The following is a 14,412-nucleotide window of genomic DNA, read 5'->3' on the forward strand; positions in this document are numbered from 1 at the left end:
TGATCACGTGTGTTGGAAAATCACGTGACAAAATGTTGATTCAGAATAATAATCATGGAACAATCATCCGAATCACCATCGATGAAGAAAATGGAAGATGACAAAAAATTCGGCCAGAGTGCACGAAAATTAACCAAAGAAGAAATAGATAAACTTAATTCCGATACGGAATTGATTTCCGATTTTCGGCAACGAAAATTGGAACAAGAATGTAAGAAAAATTGGGATCTTTTCTACAAACGAAATGAAGATCGTTTTTTTCGTGATCGTAATTGGACGACCAGAGAATTCCATGAACTATTAGAACTATCGGCCGAAACCAACGATGATCGTCAATTACGTTTGTTAGAGGTGGGCTGTGGTGTTGGAAATTTCATTTGGCCATTACTTGAAAGTGGATTACCATTTCAATTTTATGCCTGTGATTTTTCTCCACGTGCTATAGATTTATTACGCAAAAATGAACGATACGATCCAAAACGATGTCATGTATTTCAGGCAGATATAACTGAACCGAATGGAATTGGTCGAAATTTATCATCATCATCATCATGTGACAATGAAAACTTAAAATTTGATTTTGTCGCCCTAATATTTGTATTATCATCAATTCATCCATGTAAAATGCCGTTAGCGTTGAAGAACATATCGGATGTAAGTAATTAGGATAAAAAAAAGTAAATTTTCAAACTAATTATGCCCTATAGGTACTGGATGATGACAGAGGAATACTCATATTTCGTGATTATGGCCTTTATGATCATTCTATGCTTCGATATTCAAATGGACATAAATTGGATGAAAATTTCTATGTACGACAGGATGGTACTCGAACTTATTACTTTTCAATTGGTAATGTGAATTGATAGAAAATCATATCATAAGAACTAATTTCATTTTTTTTTCGTTTTCCTAATAATATACTAAAGATGTCATGAACAAATTGGCACAAGAATCCGATCTGGAAGTGATTCAATTGAACTATATACAAAGAGAAACGATAAATATCAAAGAAAATTTATGTGTTCCAAGAATATTTTTGCAAGGAAAATTTCGAAAAAAAAGAAAATCATCTTACACCCATTGAATCTAGTATGATATGATTATCAGTTATTTATTATTTATTAATTTTTAATGACAAAAATTGACATTCAACAACCGAAATTTATTCAAGATATAATAATAATGAAAATAATTCTAATGGAAAATTACTTTTGATTTCAATGTCAATTTGGGTGGTTGTTCAGGTCGATTTTTTTGTTTTGTTTAGCAATGGTAATAATTTATTATATCTTTTTTTCTGGTTGCTGATGATTATAATGACCAAAAAAATTTTTTTTTCTCATTTTCTGGTTTTTTCACCACCAGAAAATGATTATTATTTGATATTGCTCCTGGCAACAACAACAACAACAATAACAAGAAGAAGAACAAAATTAATATATACTAACGTCAAAAAAAAAGTAACGCGCGGTAACTATGATCAAACAAAGAAAGAAAAAATTGATTTTCATTATTTCGGACGACAAATGTCAATTTTTTTCTCTTTGTTGTTGTTGTTGTTGGAACAACAAACCAAATCAAATCGAATTTTTTTTTTATTCAACAAACCATCATTATATTATTATTATGTTCGGCGAAAAAAGCGGGACCATTAATAATAATGATAATAATAATAACATGCGACCAAGCGCATTCTCAAATATTTGTCATCTTTCGGATATACCGTTATTATATGGCACATTGTAAATCATTGATGATCATCATTATTGTTAAAGTATATTCGTGTATACACGCCCCATATATAATATTGGTATATATGAAAAATGAATGAATATGGGCTCCATATATAAAAAAAACTATTTTTTCATCATCTATTCGATATATTGAACAACAACAACAACAACAGCAACAACAATCTGGAGACGACAAGCCAAAAGAAGATATAACCAAATGTGAAACTTATTTCTGGATATTATTTTCTTTTTAGGATCTATGCAACCAATTTACCGTTTCGAATGTATTTCGTATTTTCTAGTGTGGCTTGAATTGGCCGTGTTTGTATATTTTTTTGGTTCAAAGATGATTGGCGCATAGCCATTGTGTGTGTGCATGTGTATGAACGAACAAATGATTTTTCTTGCTTCCCTAAACGAATCCTGTTGTTGTTGTTGTTGTTGTTGTATTGCAATTCTGTTTATTCATTTCATTCTATGTTATTCATTCATTCGATTCATACATATCATCTTGACGCCCGTAAAAAAACAGGCGTAATATTTCTTTCTTTTTCTATTTGATTTCTTAAGCCAAGAATAGCCATGTTACTGTACAATATCTTCATATATCATCATTTTCGTCTTTCATAAAGAATTAAAAAAAAATGTCAATGAAATTCAATCATTAAGTGGCCGAAATAAATAAACATTTCTTTTGATTTGTGTTTGTTCAACATACACACACACACACACACACACCAATGTAATATTTACATACCATAATCGATTGATTTATGATTTTTATTGTTTATTGTTCATTATTATCATCATTAAATGGAAATTTCGAGAGAATAATTCATCAATCGTGTATGGTAAAAGCAAATCATTCAAATGGTAATTATAATTGAATTTTTTTTTCGATGTTGATTTATTTAAAATTCGTCAGAAGAAATTTTTCTCTTCACTAGAAAAGTTATTTTTGTGTCCCAGCAAAAAAAAAAAAAAAAAATTCTTGCAACACAGATGGTTGACAGAATTTTTTTTTTGCAACAGCCAATTTGTTACAATAAAGAAAACAAAATTGAAAAAAGCAGCAAAATTGCAAAAAAAAGCAACAAAAAAATTTAAATTAAATTTTCATTTTTTTTCTTCTTCTTCGCTTGCGATTATATTGAACACAAAAGACAAAAAAAAATCAATTACAGTGAATCATGAAATAGAAAAAGAAATGAAAAGATTTGTGATGACAATTTTTTTTCCATGAAAAAAAAAAATTATAATTGAAAAAACGACGACCGCTGTCCATTTGCACACACACACACACACATGCTAAACAAACATTTTCATCTCCACAATCATCCACAGTTGTATATTAGTCATTAGACAATTTTTCTAACCAAAAAAAAAAGTAAAAAAATAAAAACTTTTGCTGTTTGCAAGATTTATTTCTTTCTCTCTTTCTATATATTTGCTTAAATTGACATTCGTGAATGAAATGAACAGAACAAAAAAAAACTAAATCTAAACCATTATCAAGACAAACAAGGCAAAGAAAAGAAAAAATGTTTGATTCGTACTCCAATATTTCAATTTATTTCATGGCTGAATAGAATCCTATCCTATTCATTATGATGATTGTAATTTATTATTATCGATTATTTGTACCAACCCTAACAACTGAAACAAACAAACAAAACAACAACAACAACAAAAAAAACAACCGGATTTTGGCAGCATATTGAAATCGTTTAGTTCACACATTCCAGAATCTAATTGAAATTGCCCTTGCTCTTTTTATTGTTTTTTCTTTTCTTTTTTTTTTTACTCGAGGGAGTAATAATACATTTACACATTCAATCAAAAAAAAAAAACATTGGCGACAATCATTTTGTCGACAATTCTCAAATTTTCGTTCAAGAAATTAATGACAATGAAATGGAAAAAAAATCCTTGAATAATGAGAAAAATGTAAAGACGACTGAGACCTTGCGTTCTTTTTTCTCTATTAATGGATAGAATTAATAATAATGGATGGATTTTTTTTTCTTCTGATTGTCGATTTCGTTGATGGAATAATTATCGCACACACACATACACACACACACACACATTTGATAAGCTTCATCATTGAAGATTTCAATTCATCATCATCATCATTATTAATTAGCAGCCAATTGTAATAATTTGATGGTTGAATAGATTTGGAAAAGTATGAACAGAAAAAAAATGAAATTGTTGAAATTATAGACAAAATGTTTGTACATATTTGTGTGGGTGGACAATAAACGAAAAAAATTTTTTTTTTTTTTTGAGGTCAAATGATTAATACAACTTCTTCTTTGTCGTTCAGTTAACGATGATGACACACACACACCACACACACACAGACACACTAGAACAATTTGAATTCGAATGACATCGATCATTTTTTCAATTATCATCATCACCATATTATTATTATTAAACACAAGAATGACACAATTTTTTTTATGAATGATTGTCATGATGAATTAATTCTTGTGTGTTGTTCTTTTGAATCCGTAAAAATAAACGGGATCAACGAATTGATAGTTTGTTCGTTTTTTTTTGTATGTTGGTCATATCGACATTTATTTCTCTCATTGATGATGACAATGTTGCAATATTTTTTGTGCATGTGGCTTCAAGGAAGGAATTTAGATTAATTTTATCATTTCGTTCAACATTGAACAGTCCATTTGAAAATTCGATGATTATTTTTTTTCGTTTTTTTTTTGAATAGAGACTGATTATTGAACGACGACGACGACAACAATTTTGTGATACAATCAATTTCCAATGCCTTTAACAGATGATATATACAACAATGATGATGTTGATGATAGTCTTGATAAATAGATGACCAAACAAATTTGAATATTTTTTTTTCTGCATTTCATCATTTTCCATTTTTTTTTTTGGATGGCAATATCATCATTGAAAATTGCCATAATGAATCGTTTTACCAAACAAATTGTAGCAATAATATCGTTAACATTGTTGGGTTGTCTTTATCTTCAACATGTATCGTAAGTTTTATCGATTTTGTTTTTGAAAAAAAGAAAAAAGAAATTTTAAAAATTATTCTTTAAAAAATTAATGATAATTTACCATTTTAAAGTGATTGTCAACGGCCATCAATTGCATTACATCAATCACAAAAATCATCATCATCGATAATTGATGAAAACAACAACAACAACAACCACAACAACAATAAGAGTAACAACAACAATAAATGTAAGCCACGTTCAAATATAGTGTTTATCAAAGCACATAAATGTGCATCATCAGCCATACAGAATATATTCATTCGTTATGGCTATTTTAATGATAAAATATTTGTCCTACCAAAAGATGGTAATTATTTGGGCCATCCACAACTATTTCAACGTTCATTAGTACCTGATCCACGTTCATTTAAATCCAATTACAATATATTGACACATCATTCACGATTAAATTATCGTGAAATGAGTCTATTGATGCCTAACAATACCATATTCATTACTATTATACGTAAACCAATCAATCTATTTGAATCAATGTTTCATTATTATAAATTGGATAAATTATGGACAATCACGTTCGATGATTTTAATCAACCAAAATCATTTATACCGAAAAAAGTGAAAGAAAATCGTTTGGTTGGAAAAATTGGCATTAATCAAATGATGTTCGATATGGGAATGTCACCGAAAGATTTTGAAAATGATGACAAAATTCGTCATTTTATACAACGTTTAGATTCAGTATTTTCACTAGTCATGGTTGCTGAACGTATGGAAGAATCATTGATTCTATTAAAACGTTTACTTTGCTGGAATTTCGATGATATCGTCGTGTTCAAGGTATTCATGATTATTCAAAAACATTCATCTAATAATAATACTTGTTTATGTGTTTCATTTGATTAGGTGAATGCACGAAATACAAATTCCAAACATCATCTCAATGCTACCGGTATCAAACGTATTGAACAATTAAATCGTGCTGATCAAATGTTATATGAACATTTTACCAAAAAATTCGAACGTGAAGTAAGAAAATTTGGCCAAAAAAGAATGAAACGTGAAATCAATACATTACGGACACGTACAAAAAGCTATTATGAATTGTGTGTGAATAAAACGATTACAAATTCAAAAAGTCAAATTGTTCGTTTCGTTACTAGACGTGAAGATAATCTGATGTGTCAATTTTTGACCAATAATGAATTGAGTCTGACAAAATTCATACGAAAAGAACAGATTAAAAGATATCCTTCATCAGTCTTCCAAAATTAATTTAGTCATCGATTTATTTTAAAAATGTAAATATATTCCCGTCACTCATTGATTACCGGTGCCTTTTTCATCACAAAAATTTTAAGCAATTTGTTATTTTTTCAACAACAAAAAAAAACAAATTTCACACATTTTGTTGTTGTTGTTGTTGTTTTTGTTATAAAATTGTTGATTTGATTATGAAAATTAATATTTCGTGTTGTTACATTATAATAAAAAAAATGATTCAATTTCTTCGTTGAAATTGTATTGGAAATTGTGCGGCTGGATGAATCATATTTATTTCTGGTATGGTATCACCATAATTATCCAATGATTGGATCATATATCGTCCAATAATGTTGATGAGAAATAGACGCATTTGCATCATTGCATATTCTTTGCCAATACAAGAACGAATACCAGCACTAAATGGTAAAAAAGCTGCACGTATTGATATATGATGATCGGTTTCCGTATCGGTTAAAAATCTTTCCGGATTAAACATATCCGGTTGTTTAAAATATTTTGGATTACGGCCCATTTTCCAGAGATTGAAAAGAACATTAACACCAGCCGGTATGCACATACCGTTGGCCAATAGCAATGGTCGACGGCCACAACGTCCAATTATTAAACCCGGTGGATATAGTCGTAATGTTTCTAATATACAACATTCAAGGAATTTCAATCGTTTCATATTCATTATAGTAATCTTTTCATTATTATCATCCAATTCATTGAGAAATTGCCGAATTTCATTATATAAACGTTCTTGAATCTGTTGATGATGTCCAAGTTGATATAAACACCATGTTAATGTTGTTTTCGTCGTATCATATCCGGCTATTAGAATTAAATTTATATGGGCGCGAATTTCTTCAATTTTAGATACATTTCCATCATTTAATCTTGTTCGAATAAGCGTATCTAATAGTGTAGTAGTAGTAGCATTACTAACAGGTTGACAATTTTCAGTTTTCACGTTTTCTTTGATTCGATTCGTAATAATCTGTTTTTCAATGACAAATTGTCGTTGAAAATTTATCGTTGAAAATCTCAAACAATATAGTACATACCTGAAGAACTGCGGAGTTTAAGCGATGACAAACATCAGTGAGTCTACGCGAAATCAATGATAAAAATAAATTTCTATTATGAGTAAAGTAAATTGCAAGATTAGCCAACGATTTCGAAGCCACATGAATGGTTTCATCAACTACATCAACACAATCTGCTACTTTGAAACAGGAACCAATCGAATTGAATTCGATGTTGAAGAAATTGACTGTTAAAGGAGAAAGAGTATGAAATATAAAAAAAATTTCTGAATTTATTAATTTACCGCCTATAGTATCGGCAATGAAACTAGCGACAATAGGTTTAGCATCCTTGAATCGGCCATCACCATCATCGATACATTTATCAATATTTTCATTCAAAAGTTTTAGATATTTTTCAACATTTGAAAAATAAAAATTCAATGATTCCATCCGAAAATGTGGTGACATTTCACGTTTATGTTGTCGTAATGTATCTCGATTACTTCAACCAAATCATAAATCATTAACGAATCAAACAAATTTAAACAGTAACTTACCAACTGAATAAATTATCCAGAATTAAGAAACGAAATAATTGATATTGCATTGATTTATCAAGGAAATCACCACTAGTCAATATTTTTCTTGCAATCACTGGATCCGTTACAATGATATGTGTTGCAGGTTTTGGTAGAAAACGAAAAATCCCTACTGATTCATATTTATCGGCCAGACGATTAATTATGCAAAAAAAATCTAAATTGAATGAAATTTCAAATTTTTATTCAAATATTACAAAATTGATTATCAAAAATCTTACTATAGTATGGATCTTTTGATAATAAAAATTCACGAATAATTTTCCACCAGGAAAAATTTGCATCCGGAATCCGTTTCAAATGTTCATATATTTCATATTCAAACCATCTAAAAAATCGATAAAATCTGATTAAAGTATAAACAAATGATACCATAATAATGGCAATGATGAGCTGAAATATTATCATCATTATAATATAGAGTTAATTGGATTATTTTTTTTGGTAAAAAAAAAGAAATAAATTTGTTCATTACTTACCATTTTTATATAAACAATTTCTGGTGGTTCTAGTTATGAAAAACATTCTAAAACAATCATGTTTTTGATTTCCAATATTTCATATACACACATGTATATTATATTGACGATATTGACAAAATGGTGTGAAAAAAAAACTTTTTTGTATGTATGTTTGTGTGTGAGTGTGAATTCAGGAATCGTGGGAAAATTAATATGGCAAGGAGGTATTGTAATGATTGAAACCTGAAATTGACGCATATAAATTTAAATTAATAAAAAAAAAATTTTTTACCTACATTTATTAAATCAATAAAGTTGCATCTGGCATAATATCCATCAATTATCATTTATGGTTAACGCCCATTCAGGATCAAAACAAAATGGGTTGACATACATTTTGTACGATACTTGACATTCAGACAAAGATGTTGATTAATGTTATAGCGTTGATTGATTTAATGTCATATAAAAGCAAATTTGTCTTCGAATGTCGTTAGGACATAATGAGTGATGTTCGATGTATAATTTTTTGATTCAATCATCTTTAAAGCGAGAGAAAAATTTAAAAATATAAAAAAAAAAATTTTATTCAATCAACGTTAGTTTGGCGCGATTTTCGAATGGTAAATAATAAAATTTAAAAAAAACTTTTTCCACACCAATGGAATGCGCCAGTCGAAACAGACATTGTTTCATTTGTTGATGTCACACATTTCAAATGATGAAAATAATTTGATTCGATTGAAAATAAAATGTCAAAACGTAAACAAAAAGGACTTGTTTTGTTGGCCTATTCGGATTCCGAACATGAAGAAGATCAAGATGAAGAACTACAGGATTATGATGAAGATGAAAATGATGAATTGAAATCCAACGATGAATCAAATGAACAATCGATGACTGTAGATGGTGGTGATGATGATGATGATGAACAATCAAAAAAATCGGCCGAAAATCAGAAAAAAATCTACTTCGAAGACATTTATGGTGATCGCGATCTGTCCATACTTGAATTTCATCAAACATTATTAGGTAAAACAAATGCTGATGATATTGAAATACCACCGGCAACTCGAATACCATGTCCAGACGAACTACAAGATCAGATTGAAAATTTATATGAAAAAGTTAAAAATGGTTATGATCTTATACATGCTATACAGCAACGAAAATCTATGCGAAATCCAAGTATTTATGAAAAAATGATTTCATATTGTGAAATCAACGAAATGGCAACCAATTATCCAAAAGAAATATATGATCCAGAACCATTTTTACAAACAGAATCATTCTATGAAGAATTATCACGACAACAAAAAGAAGAAATGGAGAAACGTGAAAAAGAGAAACAAAAACAAAAAACATTATTATCATCAACAACATCTACAAGTGGTGAAAATAATAATAATAAGAAAAGTAAATGGGATTCCAGTTCCAGTACTGTTTCAACATCATCATCAACATCGGCAGCCATGGCTGCTGCATTAGCAGCAGCAAATAAAGTTAAACATTTGACCAATAGTAATCAACAACAACAACAACAACACCACCATCATCATCATCATTCATCGAATAAACCAACAGTCATTTCAGCATTTGGTACAATTTCAAAAAAGAAATAGAAAAATGTTTTTTTATGAAAAATTTTTTTTAATATTTTTTTTTCAAAAAAAATTCCCAAATAATTAAAATTGATTAATAAGTACAAATTTTTATTTTTCTGTTTTGTTCCGTTTAATTGATAATCAATCATTTCATTACATTCGAATTCGATTATATGCCGATCGATTGGTGGTCATATAACGTTGTTTTCTTTTGTCTTTTTTATAGCCCATTGTAAAAACAACCAAAAATGCTGAAACCAATGCCATGAATTGAATGAATGCAAATATGATTGATGTAATACCGACACCATGAATATTTGTTAATAGATAATAATGAATCTTTTGTATACAGCCAAATTTCCAGATAAATTTTAAATCAGATTCAGCATCATAACCACAATCAATAGATGTATTGTTCATTGGACGACAACAGCTATTTGGTACACGTAATTTTTCTGGCCATGCATTAATCTGATACCAATCCGTATAATTATTTACACCACAACAATGAAAATTTGATTGTATATGATCCCATGTAGATTGTATACCATTTGTATCGTTTAATGAATATCGTTGTTGTATACCATTCAATAGTTCACTTTGTAATGTATTCGATATTTGTGATTGAAATATAAAACATATTAAACCGATGAATATTTCTATAATCATAATGAATATGATGGAACTTAAATATAGGACCAATAAACATTTGCTTTGAAACCATGATCCACAACAGCCACAAAAGGCAACTAAAAATGTGATTGAACCAATGAATAAGGCAAGATTATCGGCTGATAATAAATGATATGATGGTAAAATTCTTGCATAAGTATTATATGAAACATATAGCCATATTCCGATTCCTAGTATACAGCTTCCAGCCAACTTGAAAAAAAAGAATTAAATTCCAAAATTGAAAATCATACAATAATCGAATAATGAGAAACAAAACAAAAACAAAAAAAAACATACCCATACGATTAGGTTGAACAAACAAAGAAATCGGCGAATAAATGTGTAGCCAGTTGCCATTATGGTTAATGTACAATTCATCAGCATGTTTTTTTTTATTTATACAAAAAAAAACTTAAATAGCTACTGATGATGATGATGATGATGATAATGAGGAAGAATTTTAAAAGAGATCATGAACTCGCAATTGATGGTTGATAATCATTGATATAATACCAGTGTATCATGGATATGATAAAGAGATAATATATTGCACACTATATATCTCTCTCTCTCTCTCTAGTTATAAAAATAATATAATATATCTAGTTTAAGGTTTCAAATTATTTTCTTGTTTCGAATGTTTGTATGTGACTTGACATAATATTAATAATAATAATATAATTTGTTCAATGTCATTTAGTTGATAATTTGTTGAAATTTAAAACAATTCTGGAAGACTTGGTGGATAAAATTCGAATCCTGGAATGTCCATTCGATGTTGGTGATGATTAACACACACATCACCCATCAAAAGGCAATCAAATCAATGATCATGTAAAGTTATGGTTATGTTAATGACACGACGACAATCATTGACGAGGCCAACAACAACAACAACAACAAAAAATAATCATAACAAATAATTATTTTTCATTCGAAAAATAGTGTATCATTATAAACGATGTTTGTTAAACATTCAATGAATGATAATCATCAAAATCAACATCAGCAACAACAAAAATAAATAAAATAAACGGCTTCAACGTGCCAACATCATGATTTTCTGGGCGTCGGAATCATGTCAATGTTTTTTTTTCCAGTTTGTTGGTTAACACAATCGTATAAAGGCCGTTTACTTGCTTGCTTGCCATTCGCCATCTTCATTAGATTCGACAATCATCAAAAAAAAAATGTTTGTTTGTTTGTTGTTGTTGTTGATGATGATGATATCCATAACATTAACCAAAAAGTAGCAAAATTGTGAGAATATAAAAATGAAGAAGAAAGCTAGAGAGAGGAGAGAAATATGAGAAAACCTGTTGACATGGTGATGAAGATGCCTGGCCATACCACTACTACTGCTACTATAGTTTTACCGCTGGTAATTTTATTATCATCACCCATTTTTTTTTTAATTTTGAAACAATTTTTTTTTCAAAATTTAAAAAATCATTTTTGAATCGAATTTGTTGCTTTCATAAATCAACTCTTTTTTTCGTCGATTGATGATGATGTGACTATAATTATACTTGTAATTATCCCTTGAAGCGATCCATTGTAATCAAAATAGCCATATATGTGTGTACGTACTTTATGACTACGATTATTAATTGATCGGCTGATTGTTTATTCGCGGTCCAATTTTTAGTCTTTGATTTTTTCTTTTTTTTTGATAAAAACAAAATGATTTTCGAAAAATTCAAATTAGACTTGAAAGTAAGTATACTTAATTGATGTAGAATATTTAAACAATTTTTTTTCGGTATATTTAGAATTGCATTCAAAGTTTTCTGACGGATGGCGACAAAGATTTGGTTCTAAGTTTATTGAATACAACCGAACGACAACATTATGAAAATGATTTTAAAGTCATTGTTGATACCATCATTCGAGAGGTTTTATTATTGACATTAGCTTCGGTAAGTATTTTTATCTCTAAGAATCACTTTAAATAATCGATTGATTTAAGGAAAAGGAATCTGATTATGAGAAATTGAAACGTCTACTGGAATTATCGATCTCATTGGCCAAAATCGAATGTTGTTCCATTAATACACCGATTGTTTTACTAAGTGAATTACTAGATTGTTGTACATTGAAAGAATGTGAGCTATTATTCTCGCTCATCGATGACAATATTTACATTTGGAAAGAAGATTTTTTCTTCAAAAATGTTAAAAATCAATTACTTCGCACGTGTAATGATTTACTTCGAAGACTTTCAAGAAATCAAAACACCGTATTCTGTGGACGTATTCTGATTTTTTTGGCAAATTTTTTTCCACTTTTCGAACGATCTGGATTGAATTTAACATCCGAATTCAATCAGGATAATTCAACATCATATTCATTGCAAGAGGATGAAGAACTTGAAGAAAATCTACCTGATGATGATGATAAAAATGTGACGGACGAAAAAGAAGTCGATCGAATCAAAGTGGATATGAATTTCTATAAAAAATTCTGGCAACTACAGGAATATTTTCGTAATCCAACCATTAGTTATCAGCGGAATAATTTTAAAAATTTTCAAAATTACTGCAATGAAGTTTTATCCGTATTTGCTGGCTACAAAATTGATCCAAATTCCTGTTTCTATTTTCAAGCGCTCGGACTTGATAATAGCAATCATAACAATGATGATAAGTCAATATTTTTTGTCAAATATTTGACGAATCAAAAATTATTGGAACTTCAATTAAGCGATTCAAATTTTCGCCGTCATATTCTCATACAGATTCTAATTGTATTCCAGTATTTTACATCGAACGTTAAATTCCGTGTATTGGAGAATGCTTCAATGAATGATGAACAATTATCATGGATAAATAATATTCGAATCAAAGTTCATCAGCTTATCGAAGAAACACCACCGAATGGAAAAGAAGTTCGTAAAGTTATTGAACATTTATTGAATCGTGAAGAATTCTGGAATAATTGGAAAAATGAAGGCTGTTGTGAATTGAAACAGATTGATGAACCTGAAGATGTACGTAAACGTACAGCCGATTATATTGCATCGACATATGTTGTATCACAGAAAAGAGCTCGACTTGGTGAACATGTACGAAATGCCATCAATAATAATAAAATTCTCATAGGAAATGCTGAATTAAATCGATTATGGAATTTTTGTCCCGACAATCTGGATGCTTGTCGTTCGGAGAAACGAATTTTTACGCCAAAACTTGAACAATTTTTTGAGCCACTTCTGAAACGACCTTCAGAAGAACGTCAATTTTATTGTTCTGATCCAAATTATTGTTGGAAATCATTGCGTTTATTATGCCAGAAAAGTAATTATTTTTTCGTACCAAGTAATCAGGTAGTGAAACCAGTGGCCGATTATCTTGAAGGTGTCATTGAAAAATTGGCAAAAGATTATAATTTTTCTACACCAAAAATTCAAAATTCCAACAACAACAACAACAATAACGGTAATAGCAACAACTTGAATAATAATAATAATGATGATAATAAAACCGAAACAGAAGATATAAGTGATGATGAATTATTGAAAAATGTTGATTCAAATTCTGTACGTAGTAATGAAGATGATACAATGGATGATATGGATATGAATGTAAATGATTCGAATAATAATGACAATAATACAAATAATGCTGACGATGTAATCACCAACAATATAATTGATCAGATTGCTATTAAAATACAGGATTTATGGGATGAATTATCACCATTATTTGGATTTACTGTAAGTTTTTTTTTATTTTGAAGTTATTTTTTATAATTTCTGAAAAAAATCGCTTTACAAAACACAGGATGATGAATTGGAATATATCAAAGAATGTTATCCAGATCGAGTGGCCAGAATTAAACATCTGATTACAATATGGAAAGATGAACAAGGTCCTGAAGAAGGTAATCTGAAAAAATTACAAAAAATAATCAATTCAATTAAACCAGATATGACCATTATTAATTGTTAATGTGTATTTCAATAATAATAAATAAAAAATTTTTTTGAACAAAAAAATTCTATTCGTACTCTATGAACGTCTTGAGAGTTTT

At 29.1% G+C, this 14,412-nt stretch overlaps 5 protein-coding genes across 8 annotated transcripts; 3 read left to right on the forward strand and 2 right to left on the reverse strand.

The window, feature by feature from the left end:
• The first annotated feature begins 9 nt into the window (after positions 1 to 9).
• LOC124499991 (tRNA N(3)-cytidine methyltransferase METTL6) lies at positions 10 to 2,562 on the forward strand. The gene is made up of 3 exons (XM_047064003.2): positions 10 to 654; positions 708 to 852; positions 930 to 2,562. The coding sequence occupies exons 1-3, from the start codon at positions 55 to 57 to the stop codon at positions 1,085 to 1,087; spliced, it is 903 nt and encodes a 300-aa protein (XP_046919959.2). The 5' UTR covers positions 10 to 54; the 3' UTR covers positions 1,088 to 2,562.
• A 2,065-nt stretch (positions 2,563 to 4,627) lies between these two features.
• On the forward strand, positions 4,628 to 6,275 carry LOC124499988 (galactosylceramide sulfotransferase). The gene is made up of 3 exons (XM_047063997.2): positions 4,628 to 4,762; positions 4,855 to 5,584; positions 5,651 to 6,275. Exons 1-3 carry the CDS (start codon positions 4,656 to 4,658, stop codon positions 6,017 to 6,019), a joined length of 1,206 nt encoding a protein of 401 aa, XP_046919953.2. The 5' UTR covers positions 4,628 to 4,655; the 3' UTR covers positions 6,020 to 6,275.
• LOC124499987 (prostaglandin E2 omega-hydroxylase CYP4F21) lies at positions 6,040 to 8,572 on the reverse strand. 3 transcript variants are annotated; one of them, XM_075728834.1, is made up of 7 exons: positions 8,398 to 8,572; positions 8,120 to 8,344; positions 7,862 to 7,968; positions 7,599 to 7,797; positions 7,344 to 7,543; positions 7,078 to 7,286; positions 6,040 to 7,010 (listed from the first exon to the last, which is right to left on the reverse strand). In XM_075728834.1, exons 4-7 carry the CDS (start codon positions 7,646 to 7,648, stop codon positions 6,246 to 6,248), a joined length of 1,224 nt encoding a protein of 407 aa, XP_075584949.1. In that variant the 5' UTR covers positions 7,649 to 7,797; positions 7,862 to 7,968; positions 8,120 to 8,344; positions 8,398 to 8,572; the 3' UTR covers positions 6,040 to 6,245. The 3 variants fall into 3 exon arrangements, with proteins under 3 accessions (XP_075584949.1, XP_075584948.1, XP_046919952.2); XM_075728833.1 differs by having other exon boundaries at positions 7,862 to 8,033; XM_047063996.2 differs by lacking the exons at positions 8,120 to 8,344; positions 8,398 to 8,572 and having other exon boundaries at positions 7,862 to 8,100.
• Positions 8,573 to 8,777: 205 nt separating this feature from the next.
• LOC124499982 (THO complex 1-like protein Hpr1) lies at positions 8,778 to 14,377 on the forward strand. Of its 2 annotated transcripts, none has more exons than XM_075728826.1 (4): positions 8,778 to 9,436; positions 12,190 to 12,299; positions 12,350 to 14,095; positions 14,163 to 14,377. In XM_075728826.1, the coding sequence occupies exons 1-4, from the start codon at positions 8,854 to 8,856 to the stop codon at positions 14,328 to 14,330; spliced, it is 2,607 nt and encodes an 868-aa protein (XP_075584941.1). In that variant the 5' UTR covers positions 8,778 to 8,853; the 3' UTR covers positions 14,331 to 14,377. The 2 variants fall into 2 exon arrangements, with proteins under 2 accessions (XP_075584941.1, XP_046919948.2); XM_047063992.2 differs by lacking the exon at positions 8,778 to 9,436 and adding an exon at positions 11,747 to 12,096 and having other exon boundaries at positions 12,153 to 12,299.
• On the reverse strand, positions 9,731 to 11,463 carry LOC124499993 (tetraspanin-9). Its single transcript, XM_047064005.2, has 2 exons — positions 10,678 to 11,463; positions 9,731 to 10,590 (listed from the first exon to the last, which is right to left on the reverse strand). The coding sequence occupies exons 1-2, from the start codon at positions 10,762 to 10,764 to the stop codon at positions 9,859 to 9,861; spliced, it is 819 nt and encodes a 272-aa protein (XP_046919961.1). The 5' UTR covers positions 10,765 to 11,463; the 3' UTR covers positions 9,731 to 9,858.
• Positions 14,378 to 14,412: the final 35 nt, after the last annotated feature.

The sequence above is a fragment of the Dermatophagoides farinae genome, chromosome 2 (genome assembly GCF_024713945.1).
Source record: "Dermatophagoides farinae isolate YC_2012a chromosome 2, ASM2471394v1, whole genome shotgun sequence".
Lineage (NCBI taxonomy): Eukaryota > Metazoa > Arthropoda > Arachnida > Sarcoptiformes > Pyroglyphidae > Dermatophagoides > Dermatophagoides farinae.